Source organism: Quercus suber, unplaced genomic scaffold (genome assembly GCF_002906115.3).
Source record: "Quercus suber isolate HL8 unplaced genomic scaffold, Cork oak 2.0 scaffold_206, whole genome shotgun sequence".
Taxonomy (NCBI): Eukaryota; Viridiplantae; Streptophyta; class Magnoliopsida; order Fagales; family Fagaceae; genus Quercus; species Quercus suber.
Window position 1 is genome coordinate 546,201 of NW_027069664.1, and position 12,427 is coordinate 558,627.

Consider the following 12,427-nt stretch of genomic DNA (forward strand, 5'->3'; position numbering starts at 1 on the left):
GGAGTAAGGGCCCAAATTCGTAAATTAGGCCTTAGGCCTTATTTGAGGATAGGAATATGTCCGAGAAGGATTAAATGATTGGAAGAGGCCCCAAAGTTTAGAATTGCATAGGGAAAGAATGGAGGAATATAGTTTGAGGAGTAGCTCCTTTTCGGATATGATGAATATTGATCAAGTCTATATTTGGGCGATTTAGGTGACCTTCCAAGGAGTTTCAATGATAAGGATGAAATCCAGGCATGTGCAAAGGCGATAGAAACTTAGAAATATCTAAAGGAAAAGCTTCTACCATCACTTTAAATGCACTGCAGCAACTTTTCTGGCCGCATTTATATGGAGAAGACCCATGAATAGTGTAGTCTTAGTTATCACAACTCACCGAAAGCCAAAAATGATGCCTGATGGGACATGCACTCAAAGGAAGGCCTAGATGATTAACAAGTGTAGGATCAAGATGGTCTGAAAGGAACTACATAAGAGGAAAGATATCCCATAAGAAAGGGGGAGAAAAAAGGGAAAAGAACTACATAGCACTAAAACTGTATTAACATTCAATTCTATCGATTTAATTCATAATATATCTCCTCGAACAATCGTTCCATTCAGTTTTACATGTGTTTCTTGCTTGTTCATCTTTTAAATCCCTATTAGCCATTGTCTGACCCACAAAAGGCCTAGCTCTTTTACCCACTCTCTACAAATTAATTGTACTGGGCTTATTGGACCTATATCTCATATCTTTAGGACTTGGGTTACAAATTGTGACCCTACAGAAGCATATACCTCGACATGATCTCATTCTTAGGAAATCCTGCAACTTAATTCAAATCATGCTAACCAATATATATATATATATATAATAAATAGAATGATTTTGTATAGTCCAACATGAATTAAATCATATTACCTTAATAATTAGCTTAATTAAGCTTATCTAATTCTCAAGAAAAAAAAAAAACCTTAAATTTATATCTTATATCTTATTGTTCAATTTGGTTATGATATGTTGCACTTCAATCTATCATACTCCCTAAATATTCAAAAATGTAATAGAAATAATATAAGAAATATAATAGATAAATACAATAGGAAATCAACTAGGCATTTCTTTTGTACTACAAATTTCACTATTATAATTCTTAAATAATATGTACTTAAATATTCACTATTAGCTCTTTTAGAAATACAATCAATTTTTTTTGCCTTCCTATATATTTCTTCTATCTAATTGAAAAAAAAAAATCCATAAAATTCTCATTTATGAAGGAAATAATTTTCTCTGATAACAATTTTTGGGAAAAAAATAATGAATATGGAAAGTTTTAAAATTTTCATAAACCTATATGGTAGCCCAAAAGTTCTCTATTCAAACTTACTATTATGTTACTACATTGGATTTGATGAGTTTTTTTTTTTTTTTTTTTAATATATATATATATATATAGACACACACCATTAACTATGCAACTTACCAGTTATAAATACATTTTTCAATTACCAAAACATACAAAGTCTCTTCCTCTTCCCCAACCTTTCACCTCCCTCAACGCTCATGTATCGTATATACATTTTTCCCTTCCCCTACACACACGCGTGTGCGCGCGCGCACACACACACACACACACACACACACACACATATATATATTTGTAATACCCGGGAAAAAAAAAAGATTTAAAAGGAGGGATATTTAAGTAAATTCTTGTGGGACCAATTTTATAATTTCTAATTATAAGGGAGTTTTTCAGAAAATAAGGTTGAAACCCTAGCTATATATAAGCTTATTAAGTCAATGTATAGAGAGGGATATTTTGAGAGAGGAGATTACCCAAAGGACTGAAGTAGAGAAGGATTGACTACACCCTTAAGGTAAGAACTTAAGAAATTTTGTATTTTTGTCAAATTTAGACTTTATGTGGTATTAGAATATTTTCTTATGTGGGTATTTTGATCAGTAGTGAAATTATTTAATTATTCAAGAATTTTAATGAGGCAAACGAAGAGAAGTTTAGATTTATATTTCGGTCAATTGGACGCTTCTACCTACAGATTTTTCTGTGCTCATCATTCTAAAATATATATATATATATATATATGCTCCGTTGCGATAGGCATAGCCTGAAGTTGTAGATTTTAGGCGTATTGGGTCTAAGGGTCAACTTTCTGCATAGTTTTGTTGTTTAAGAAACTGTGCCCGAATTGATGGAATTGGGGAAAAACAAAAAGTCAAGAAAGCATGGGTTTAGGTTTGAGGTCTGACAAGTTAAAAGAAAAAAAAAAAAAAAAAAGGAATGAAGAAGAAGAAAGCCGTACAGTAAGTGTAGCACACGTCCTTGTCGTTCCTAATTGGTTTTATTTTGCATATTTTAACTACTAAAAATTGTTTACAGTTGTTACAATTTTATTTCTATTGTATTACTCTTTTCAAGTAAAGAATTATCACAAATATATCTGATTACTGAATATATAATGTATTTTATTTAATTACTTTTAGCTATACTCTTTCAAAGTAAAGAATAAAGAATTTTCTCAAATATACATGAGCATTGAATATAAGATGTATTTTATTTAATCGTTTTTTTTTTAGCTATATTGATTTAAAGTAAAGAATTATAGAAATATCACAAATAGATTTGAATATTGAATATATGATTATATATATGTATTTGAATAAGATATATTTTTGTTAGAAACTATGATTTCATATATATATATATATATATATGATTATTAACAATCTGACTATGAATTTATTCTGATACCCAGCCAATGGGGGTTTATTCATTTGTTCTCTGATGCCCAGTCACGGTGATATAGCGTGACCATAGTCATAAGATTATTAAGAATATGAATTACGTTTGAATATTTGAACTATTTTGAGTCCTTAAAATTACATATATGATTTTGGAAATGTTTGAGTATTTGAACTATTTTGAGTCATTAAAACTGCTTATGTATTTTTTTGGAACATATTGTAAGTTATAGCTTGATATATGGAAAACTGACTACTTTCTAAACCATTTATAATATATTTGTCAGATTAAAATATGTGATCTATTTGCAACTTATTATTTTAAGACTATGAAACTTCTTTAGTTATTTTTTTGAAAACCCATAGTATATTATAACTTTTGAAGACTCATATTACATCTTATTACTTTACAGATTTATTGCTTGATAGAACTTTTAGGACTTTGGTTACTTATTGAGTTGTCAACTCACTCCATTTTCCCCCTCCAATTTCAGATTGTGAAGAATAGCAAGTTTTGGAAGTTTGATGTTGTGTTGTGAGCAGGAAAGAAGCTTAGTGATTTTGGGATTGGATGGTCTTCTAATAGTTTTATATTTATTGGCTAATTTGCATTATGTACATGAGGTTTGGATTTTGTTCCTCTTAAATTATTGGAGATCTATTCATAAATGAATTGTTGAGGTATTTTGGATTTATTTGATTTAATTTTTGAGGATAAATTTTAGTTGCTAAGAAGGCATTGCACACTTGTAGGGTGCTTATTTTATAAGCATGCGGCGGTTGTCACATGCCAGTCTTTATAGTTGGGTTCAAAGCGTGACAATATTATATTTATATATGTTCTCTTTTAATCTCTCTGTTAAGTTTCACTAAAATTTAGAAATTGTGTTTGGCTTCATTTTGCTAAGTTCTTTTTCATGATCATTGGTTTATATGTTGTGAGTTGGGTTAAAGTTGCAGAACACCATGAATACTTTAGAAAGCAAGAGTATTATTATACAAAAACAAATATGGACATATATAAACAATTATGGACATATATATAAGAGCATCCGTAGCAGATGTTCCAAAAATTATGCTATTTTACAACATCAAACACCTACTTTATCATTTTACCACATTATTTTACAACATCACATTTATCAGATGTTTTATCCTTCAATTCTATACATTAAAATAATATTTACTACACATTAAAATAATATATTATCTCATTCTCATTATCATCAACAACAGCCACACCATCAACGGCACAACCACCGGCCACCAATATCCACTACTACAACAACACCTCTACTGCAAACCAACCACCACAATTACCAATATTAGATCAACCCAAATTGCAGCAAAAAAAAAAAAAAAAAAACCCACAACCAGAGAGAGGCAGAGTGAAAGGCGGACAGAGGGAAGAAGGTGAGATTGACGGCGGCCCCGGGGTGAGATCACCTGCCAAACCCAAACCTATCACCGGCTAAACCCATCTCCACCGAGCCTAATGCCGTAGCGACGTTCTTGAAGGCGATGGTTGGCGACGGTCTCGGCGGTGGTTGGCGATGGTCGGCGACGCTCTCCACAGAGCGTGGGTCTACGGTGGTTTATGGTTTTGGTTTGTGGGTTCCGATGGAGTAGTTGTGGGTTTGGGTTTGTGGGTTCCGATGGAGTAGTTTGTGGGTTTGTGGAGTAGTTGTGGGTTTGGGTTTGTGGGTTCCGATGGAGTAGTTTGTGGGTTTGTGGGTTCCGATGGAGTAGTTGTGGGTTTAGGTTTGTGGGTTTGTGGGTTCCGACAGTCTCCACAGAGCGTGGGTTTGTGGGTTCCGATGGAGTAGTTTTGGATTTGGGTTTGTTGCTGCGGTGGTGGTTGTGGTTGGCTGAGGTGGTGGTTGTGGAGGATGACGATGATTGGCCGCCGCCGCCGCCGCCTTCTTCTTGCTCGTGTTTGATTGTGAGAAGAGGAAGAATGGGTTGGGAACTTGGGAGAGAGAGAGAGAGAGAGACAGATTCTGAGAAGGGAGAGAGCAAATGAAATAAAGAAATGAGAGGAGAGAGAATTTTCAAATAAAATAATAATTTTCAGGTTTACCACATATGCCATATCTGATGGGGAGCTCTTTTTTGTGGTTGGTGTGGGATATGTGCCAAATATTTAGCATTTGGCACATATCCCACATCTATTGTGGGTGCTCTAAGCAAGAGTATTACAAATATGGACATATATATAAGCAAGAGTATTACAAAATATTTTGTCATAAATAATAATTGAAAGTAAAATGCAACATGTTTACTTGCCAAAATACACACACACACACACACACACAAAATCAAGATAAAGACATCTATACTTACATAAAATTTATTTTATATATCACAATGTAATCACATTATTGTGAGATGAGTTTGAGACTATTACTTATAAATCTCAACTATTATTTTCATTCTTTACTTAACAAAAAATAATATGACATCAAAATTATCCTGTGCGTTGCGCAGGACTTCGATTAGTTTAGATAATTATAGAAGCACTCTGCCTATAAGATAAGGAATAAATATCGTATCCTATAAAATTTAAGGTTCGTCAAAATCCAATTTCACATTTGCAAGAATTTTTGCCACACTGTGAATTGTGGACATGAACCCTGGGACTGGCATCCTTATCCAATCCCTCACATCCGGAAATCGAATACAGCCCCACACCACACCCCCAAAAAAGGAAGGCCCATTTTCTTTTTTAAATTTGGCCTTTATCCGAAATCACTTATGGACACTGGTNAAAAAAAAAAAAAAAAAACCCACAACCAGAGAGAGGCAGAGTGAAAGGCGGACAGAGGGAAGAAGGTGAGATTGACGGCGGCCCCGGGGTGAGATCACCTGCCAAACCCAAACCTATCACCGGCTAAACCCATCTCCACCGAGCCTAATGCCGTAGCGACGTTCTTGAAGGCGATGGTTGGCGACGGTCTCGGCGGTGGTTGGCGATGGTCGGCGACGCTCTCCACAGAGCGTGGGTCTACGGTGGTTTATGGTTTTGGTTTGTGGGTTCCGATGGAGTAGTTGTGGGTTTGGGTTTGTGGGTTCCGATGGAGTAGTTTGTGGGTTTGTGGAGTAGTTGTGGGTTTGGGTTTGTGGGTTCCGATGGAGTAGTTTGTGGGTTTGTGGGTTCCGATGGAGTAGTTGTGGGTTTAGGTTTGTGGGTTTGTGGGTTCCGACAGTCTCCACAGAGCGTGGGTTTGTGGGTTCCGATGGAGTAGTTTTGGATTTGGGTTTGTTGCTGCGGTGGTGGTTGTGGTTGGCTGAGGTGGTGGTTGTGGAGGATGACGATGATTGGCCGCCGCCGCCGCCGCCTTCTTCTTGCTCGTGTTTGATTGTGAGAAGAGGAAGAATGGGTTGGGAACTTGGGAGAGAGAGAGAGAGAGAGACAGATTCTGAGAAGGGAGAGAGCAAATGAAATAAAGAAATGAGAGGAGAGAGAATTTTCAAATAAAATAATAATTTTCAGGTTTACCACATATGCCATATCTGATGGGGAGCTCTTTTTTGTGGTTGGTGTGGGATATGTGCCAAATATTTAGCATTTGGCACATATCCCACATCTATTGTGGGTGCTCTAAGCAAGAGTATTACAAATATGGACATATATATAAGCAAGAGTATTACAAAATATTTTGTCATAAATAATAATTGAAAGTAAAATGCAACATGTTTACTTGCCAAAATACACACACACACACACACACACAAAATCAAGATAAAGACATCTATACTTACATAAAATTTATTTTATATATCACAATGTAATCACATTATTGTGAGATGAGTTTGAGACTATTACTTATAAATCTCAACTATTATTTTCATTCTTTACTTAACAAAAAATAATATGACATCAAAATTATCCTGTGCGTTGCGCAGGACTTCGATTAGTTTAGATAATTATAGAAGCACTCTGCCTATAAGATAAGGAATAAATATCGTATCCTATAAAATTTAAGGTTCGTCAAAATCCAATTTCACATTTGCAAGAATTTTTGCCACACTGTGAATTGTGGACATGAACCCTGGGACTGGCATCCTTATCCAATCCCTCACATCCGGAAATCGAATACAGCCCCACACCACACCCCCAAAAAAGGAAGGCCCATTTTCTTTTTTAAATTTGGCCTTTATCCGAAATCACTTATGGACACTGGTAGACTGCCATGTGTAGTGAGCAGTGAGTAGTGACATGAAGTTTCTTCACAAGTTGGTGCTCTAGTCAAGAAAGTAATAAGGAACAACAATTCCACCAAAAAAATAAAAAATAAAATAGGGAACAACAAAATATGTAACTGGCTATGAGACTGACACATCATTCAAAAAGGGTATGATTGATCTAATGACCGCGAATAAAGGGTTTGATCGATCCATGTGTAATGATTTTCATATGCTTCAATAGTGCCATGTGTAAAGTCATATCCATTGACACCTAAAAAAGAAACATCCAACTTGGATGGGATTGGGATTGGGATTGGTATTGAACAACACCTTGTGGTGCACATTTAGTCACATTCCACGTATATATATTTGTCTCAATTACTCTTATCCTCCAGCATCTTAATCTACAATTGATAGAAAGGAGTAAAACCATGGAAGCTTGTTTTCTCACCTCCAGTTCCTTCACCAAAACTACAGAACTTGTTCCCTCAATCAAAGCTAGAATTCTCAATCACCCCAAGAGATTTTCTAGGCAATTTAAGCGCAGACAAGTTGGCAGTCCATTTTCAGTAACATGTAAGTGTTTTAATTTCTTTATCACTAACTATCACGTACAAGAATTGATTTTTGATCTCTATAAGCATTAATGTTGATGTAAGTTAAATTTAATAGGTTGTTATATGGAATCATCATCCTGGCCCTGGGAAGATGATAACAAGCCTTATATTAATGCTGACTGGCGAGGCTTTAGAGCAAAACTTGTAGCTGGAGAAGGAGCAACAAGGTCCCAAGCCCAAGAGCCTCCCTCTCATGTTGTTGATCCAGATATTGTGGTGGATTATCCTCTACCTCTACCCATCACAATTGGTGATAAATGGGCTCACATCCTTCATGAGCCAGAGAAGGGTTGCTTACTCATAGCTACTGAAAAGCTTGATGGTGTTCATATTTTTGAAAGAACAGTTATCCTAGTCTTGTCAATGGGGCCTTGGGCCCATCTGGGATCATTCTTAATCGACCATCACTTATGTCCATCAAGGAAACGAGATCAACGGTGCTAGATGTAACTTTTTTTTTTTGAGAATCATGATGCACTTACTTAAGAATGAGAAAAGACATATTTGGGTTAAGAGTATTATTGATTATTAATAATATCAATTGTAATTATATGATAATATTTTATTATCATGATAATCTCCTTAAAAGAATGAGAAATTTGAGATTTAAAACTTTTAGTTGTACTTAAAGAAACTAGGAAAATATAATGCATAATAACAATAGTTAGGAAAATATGGAACACTTTAATATATATATATATATATATCAATCAAAAACATAAAAATTTGTAAAAATAGAGAGATAGAAATTACTATTAAATTTTTTTTTTAATTTTTAGAGAGATCGAATTATATATTATTTCAAATCTCAAAATAATAATATATTCCCATATATCACTTGGATTTGCAACTAGTTACTTATAATCATAGTGTCTTTCCTGTTTAGGGTACCGAAATTAATTGTAAAGAATGACTGAGGCGTGACTACTATCTTCTAATATGACCCCCAAAAAAATAATGAAGGATATGCATTGGCCAATATTCTTTAGCAGCTTTATTTGTTGCCCTTCTTCCACATTTTCTTGTCAATTATCATTTTAATTTTTGACAGCACTAGACAGACCAAACCAAGTTGATCCCAATTTAAGAATTCTTTTCCAACTATTTTATAAAGATTCTTCAGTCATTCAGCTCTAGAATCTAGACCAATCGTATGTTTCATAAACTGTCGTAAATTACTGCAATTGCCATATGTTGATTATATCATAAGTGGTCTTCGCAGTTCGCATGGAAGTTTTCCTCAAAAGAAAATTTAAACCTTTTTTTTTAAGTCTTAAAATGAGCCTCATGTTTATGAATTTATTTAAACTTTTTTTCAATTATTCATAAACTTGTTTATTTAGTACGGAAAATTTTCATTTATCCTAATTCGGGGCCGATGCATTTTTTAATCACCAAAATTCCTAGGTGTAAAGAGATGTAACACAAAATATAAATACATTTAAAAATGCATAAATCTCATCACATCCTTAAGTATATATGTAACTAAAAAATGCATCAACCTCAAATTATGATAAATGAAAAGTTTTTTACTTCGATTATAATTAAAAAGAAAAAAAGAAATGAAAAGGAGAGCCTCTAAATACGTGTAGCGCACGAGCGAAGAGGCTAATAATTCATATGAGTTAGTATTTACAAAAAGTGAAACCAAAAAGTTTTTTCTCTTCACAATAGTATAGAAAAAAGATAAAAGATAGATAATAGGAAACATAGTTATGTTACAGTAACTTACACATCATCATTTTTTTATTCCGTCCACAAATATCAATTGGGTTCCAAACATCAAGATTAGTGGCCATGTTCTTGTGTACAATTAATTCCACACTTTTGAAGCTTTGTTACATCTCTATTTCACAACTTCATACAAAGTAATAAGGAGCGATAAGGAAGCCATGATAAGGATTTTGAGCAATATAAAAAGCTTCAGGCCTATGACTTTGATATTTTTAGTTGGTTAATCCTTGTTCATTAGTACAATACAATTAGGGGTGTGTATGGGTTGGGTTGGGTCGGGTTAAGGGGATTTTTTGACCCAACCCACTATGGTGGGTAAAAAAAAAAAAAAATCAACCCAACCTAACCCATTACATAAGTCCAACCCAACCCACATAGGTCGGGTTGAACCATAGGTTGGACAAATTTTTTATTTTTATTATTATTATTAAATTGAGTAGAAAAAAAATATAAATATAAATATATTAAAAAAAAACCCAAAGATTAGTATCAAAGCAAACAGGAGGAGTAAGAATTCCCAATTCTCATCCTAATCCACTACTATCACTACTCTTCTTCTTCTTCTTCTTCTTTTTTTTATCATCATCATCATCAACCAAAACAACAACACAACAAGATCCCATTCCTGCCTTCTCCTTGGACAGCCCCAACCCCCAACCTGATTCGGATCTTCTAGTCTCCTCCTTCAAGGACTGGTTCAACGCCGCAACAACCTCTCCTTACCAAATCTTCCTCATCTTAAACCCAACAACTCCACAATGACAGCGACACTTATCCTCTCGTCGCTCCGCCGACCTCGCTCTCTCCCAACTCAACCTCCGCCTCTCCGAATCCTTCGTCTTAGATGTCCTTAACTACGGCAAAGGCAGAGGCAATGACGTACTCTCCTCCCTCAAATTCTTCGACTGGGCCGGCCGCCAACCCGGTTTCCCCACACTCGGGCCACTTCCACGCCATTTTCAAGATCCTCTCCAAAGCCCAACTCATGTCTCTCTTGTTAGACTTTCTAGATGACTCATGAAGCAGCGCTACTTGCATAAGGTTCGTTTCTATGACACCTCGTATGGGATACGCTGTTGCTGGTAAGCCTCAAGTTGCACTCCAATGTTTGGAGAATGCGCTTTCAAGGTCTTGACTTGGATCCCTTTGCTTATCATGTCTTTTGAATTCTTTGGTCGAGGAGAGCTGTTTTGATGCCTTTCACGTCTTTTAAACCAGATTCGATTGCGGGGTTTTCAGCTGACTTTACAAATCATTGTTGTTAGGAGTTTTTGTAAGCGGAAGTTGTTCCATGACGCTGAGCTTTACTTGCGAGGCTTGTACCCAAGGGAGGAATTGCACGGCCTGTTGTCACTGTGCTTGTTGATGCTCTTTGTAAGACTAATCAATTCCAGAAAGCTGGGAAGTTGGTGCAGGAGTTTCGGGACTCTGGCTTGGTGCCAATGGAGGATGCTTATGGGGTTTGGATTAGGGATCTTGTTCAGGCCGGGCAGTTGGATGGGGCTCTGGATTTCTTGCGCGCTAAGAAGTCGTTGGAAGGGTATGTTCCCGATGTGTTTCGATACAATGTTTTGATATGTAGTCTTTTGAGGGAGAATCGACTTCAGGAGTTGTGTGATTTGTTAATGGAGATGAAGGAGGGTCAGATATCCCCTGATATGGTCACCATGAATGCTGCATTGTGCTTTTTTTGTAAAGCCGGGATGGTGGATGTTGCACTTGAGTTGTATAATTTGAGGTCTGAATTCGGGCTCTCTCCTAGTAGCATGGCCTATAACTATCTAATCAATACTCTCTGTGGTGATGGAAGCGTCGATGAAGCTTATCGTGTGTTGAAGAATTCTATTGAACAAGGTTATTTCCCCCGTGGAAGAACATTTTCTATACTTGCAGATGCTTTGTGCAGAGAGGGAAAGCTTGATAAGATGAAGGAGTTGGTCATTGTTGCCTTGGAGAGGAATTTTATGCCAACTACTTTCTCATATGACAAGTTTATATCTGCTCTGTGTAGGGCTAGGAGGGTAGAGGATGGGTATTTGATACATGGAGAACTTGACAGAATAAATAAAGTTTCTAAAAAAACTACTTACTTTAACTTGATACATGGTTTCAACAAGTCGAACAGGGGAGATATTGCAGCCAGACTTCTTATCGAGATGCAAGCAAGGGGTCACACCCCAACTCGTGCCTTGTTCAGAGCTGTTATTTGTTGTTTATGTGATATGGAATACCCAGAAAACCAATTTTTCAAATTGTTGGAGATGCAGTTATCTCGTCATGAATCCAATGTTCAGATTTACAACTTCTTCATTGATGGAGCTGGGCATGCGAAAAAACCTGACCTGGCTAGAGAAGTATTTGAGATGATGCGGAGAAGTGGGATTGAGCCCACTCTGAGTTCTGACATTCTTATGTTGCAGAGTTATTTAAAGAGTGAAAGAATTTCCGATGTTTTGAATTTCGTTAGTGATATACGCCAGAGAAGAAAGATTAAGAGTAAACTATATAATACCATTATTGTTGGCCTCAGCAAAGTCAACAAGGTTGATATTGCATTGGAGTTTTTGAGAGAAAGCAGGAATAATGGAGTGGTTCCAGGTACCGATTGTTATGAGGTTCTCATACTGATGCTGTGCTCAAACAAAAGATATGATATGGTGATAAATCTTATTAATGACTTGGAGAAAACAGGGCGTCATGTAACATCCTTTATCGGTAACACACTTTTGCTGCATTCTTTGAAGACTCAAGATCTATATGACACTTGGGTTCATTTGAAAGAGGTGCAGAATGATAAATCTTCTGATAGTTCATTGCTTGGCCTGCTCATTGGCGCATTTTCTGGTCGTGTTAGAGTGAGTCATCATGTCAAGGACTTGGAAGAAGTGATTGAAAAGTGCTTCCCACTTGACATCTATACATATAATATGTTGTTGAGAAGACTCAGCATGAGCGAGATGGATCTTGCTTGTGAGTTGTTCAATCAGATGTGTCAAAGAGGGTATGAACCTAATCGATGGACTTATGACATCCTAGTACATGGATTTTTTAAACATGGGAGGAAAGCTGAGGCTAGGAGATGGGCAGAAGAGATGTTCCAGAAAGGGTTTGATCTGACCGAGCGTACCCAACTACT

General features: G+C 36.1%; 1 protein-coding gene across 1 annotated transcript; it reads left to right on the plus strand.

The window, feature by feature from the left end:
- Positions 1-7,304: 7,304 nt before the first annotated feature.
- On the plus strand, positions 7,305-12,422 carry LOC112009088 (pentatricopeptide repeat-containing protein At1g71210, mitochondrial; the record flags this gene model as incomplete). The annotated part of the gene is given in 11 exon segments (XM_065779372.1): positions 7,305-7,516; positions 7,613-7,927; positions 7,930-8,003; positions 10,057-10,221; positions 10,223-10,307; positions 10,310-10,352; positions 10,354-10,401; positions 10,403-10,446; positions 10,449-10,487; positions 10,490-10,633; positions 10,636-12,422. Coding segments are annotated over 11 exon segments (2,889 nt in total), but the record flags the coding sequence as incomplete, so codon positions are not given.
- Between the last annotated feature and the right edge of the window lie 5 nt (positions 12,423-12,427).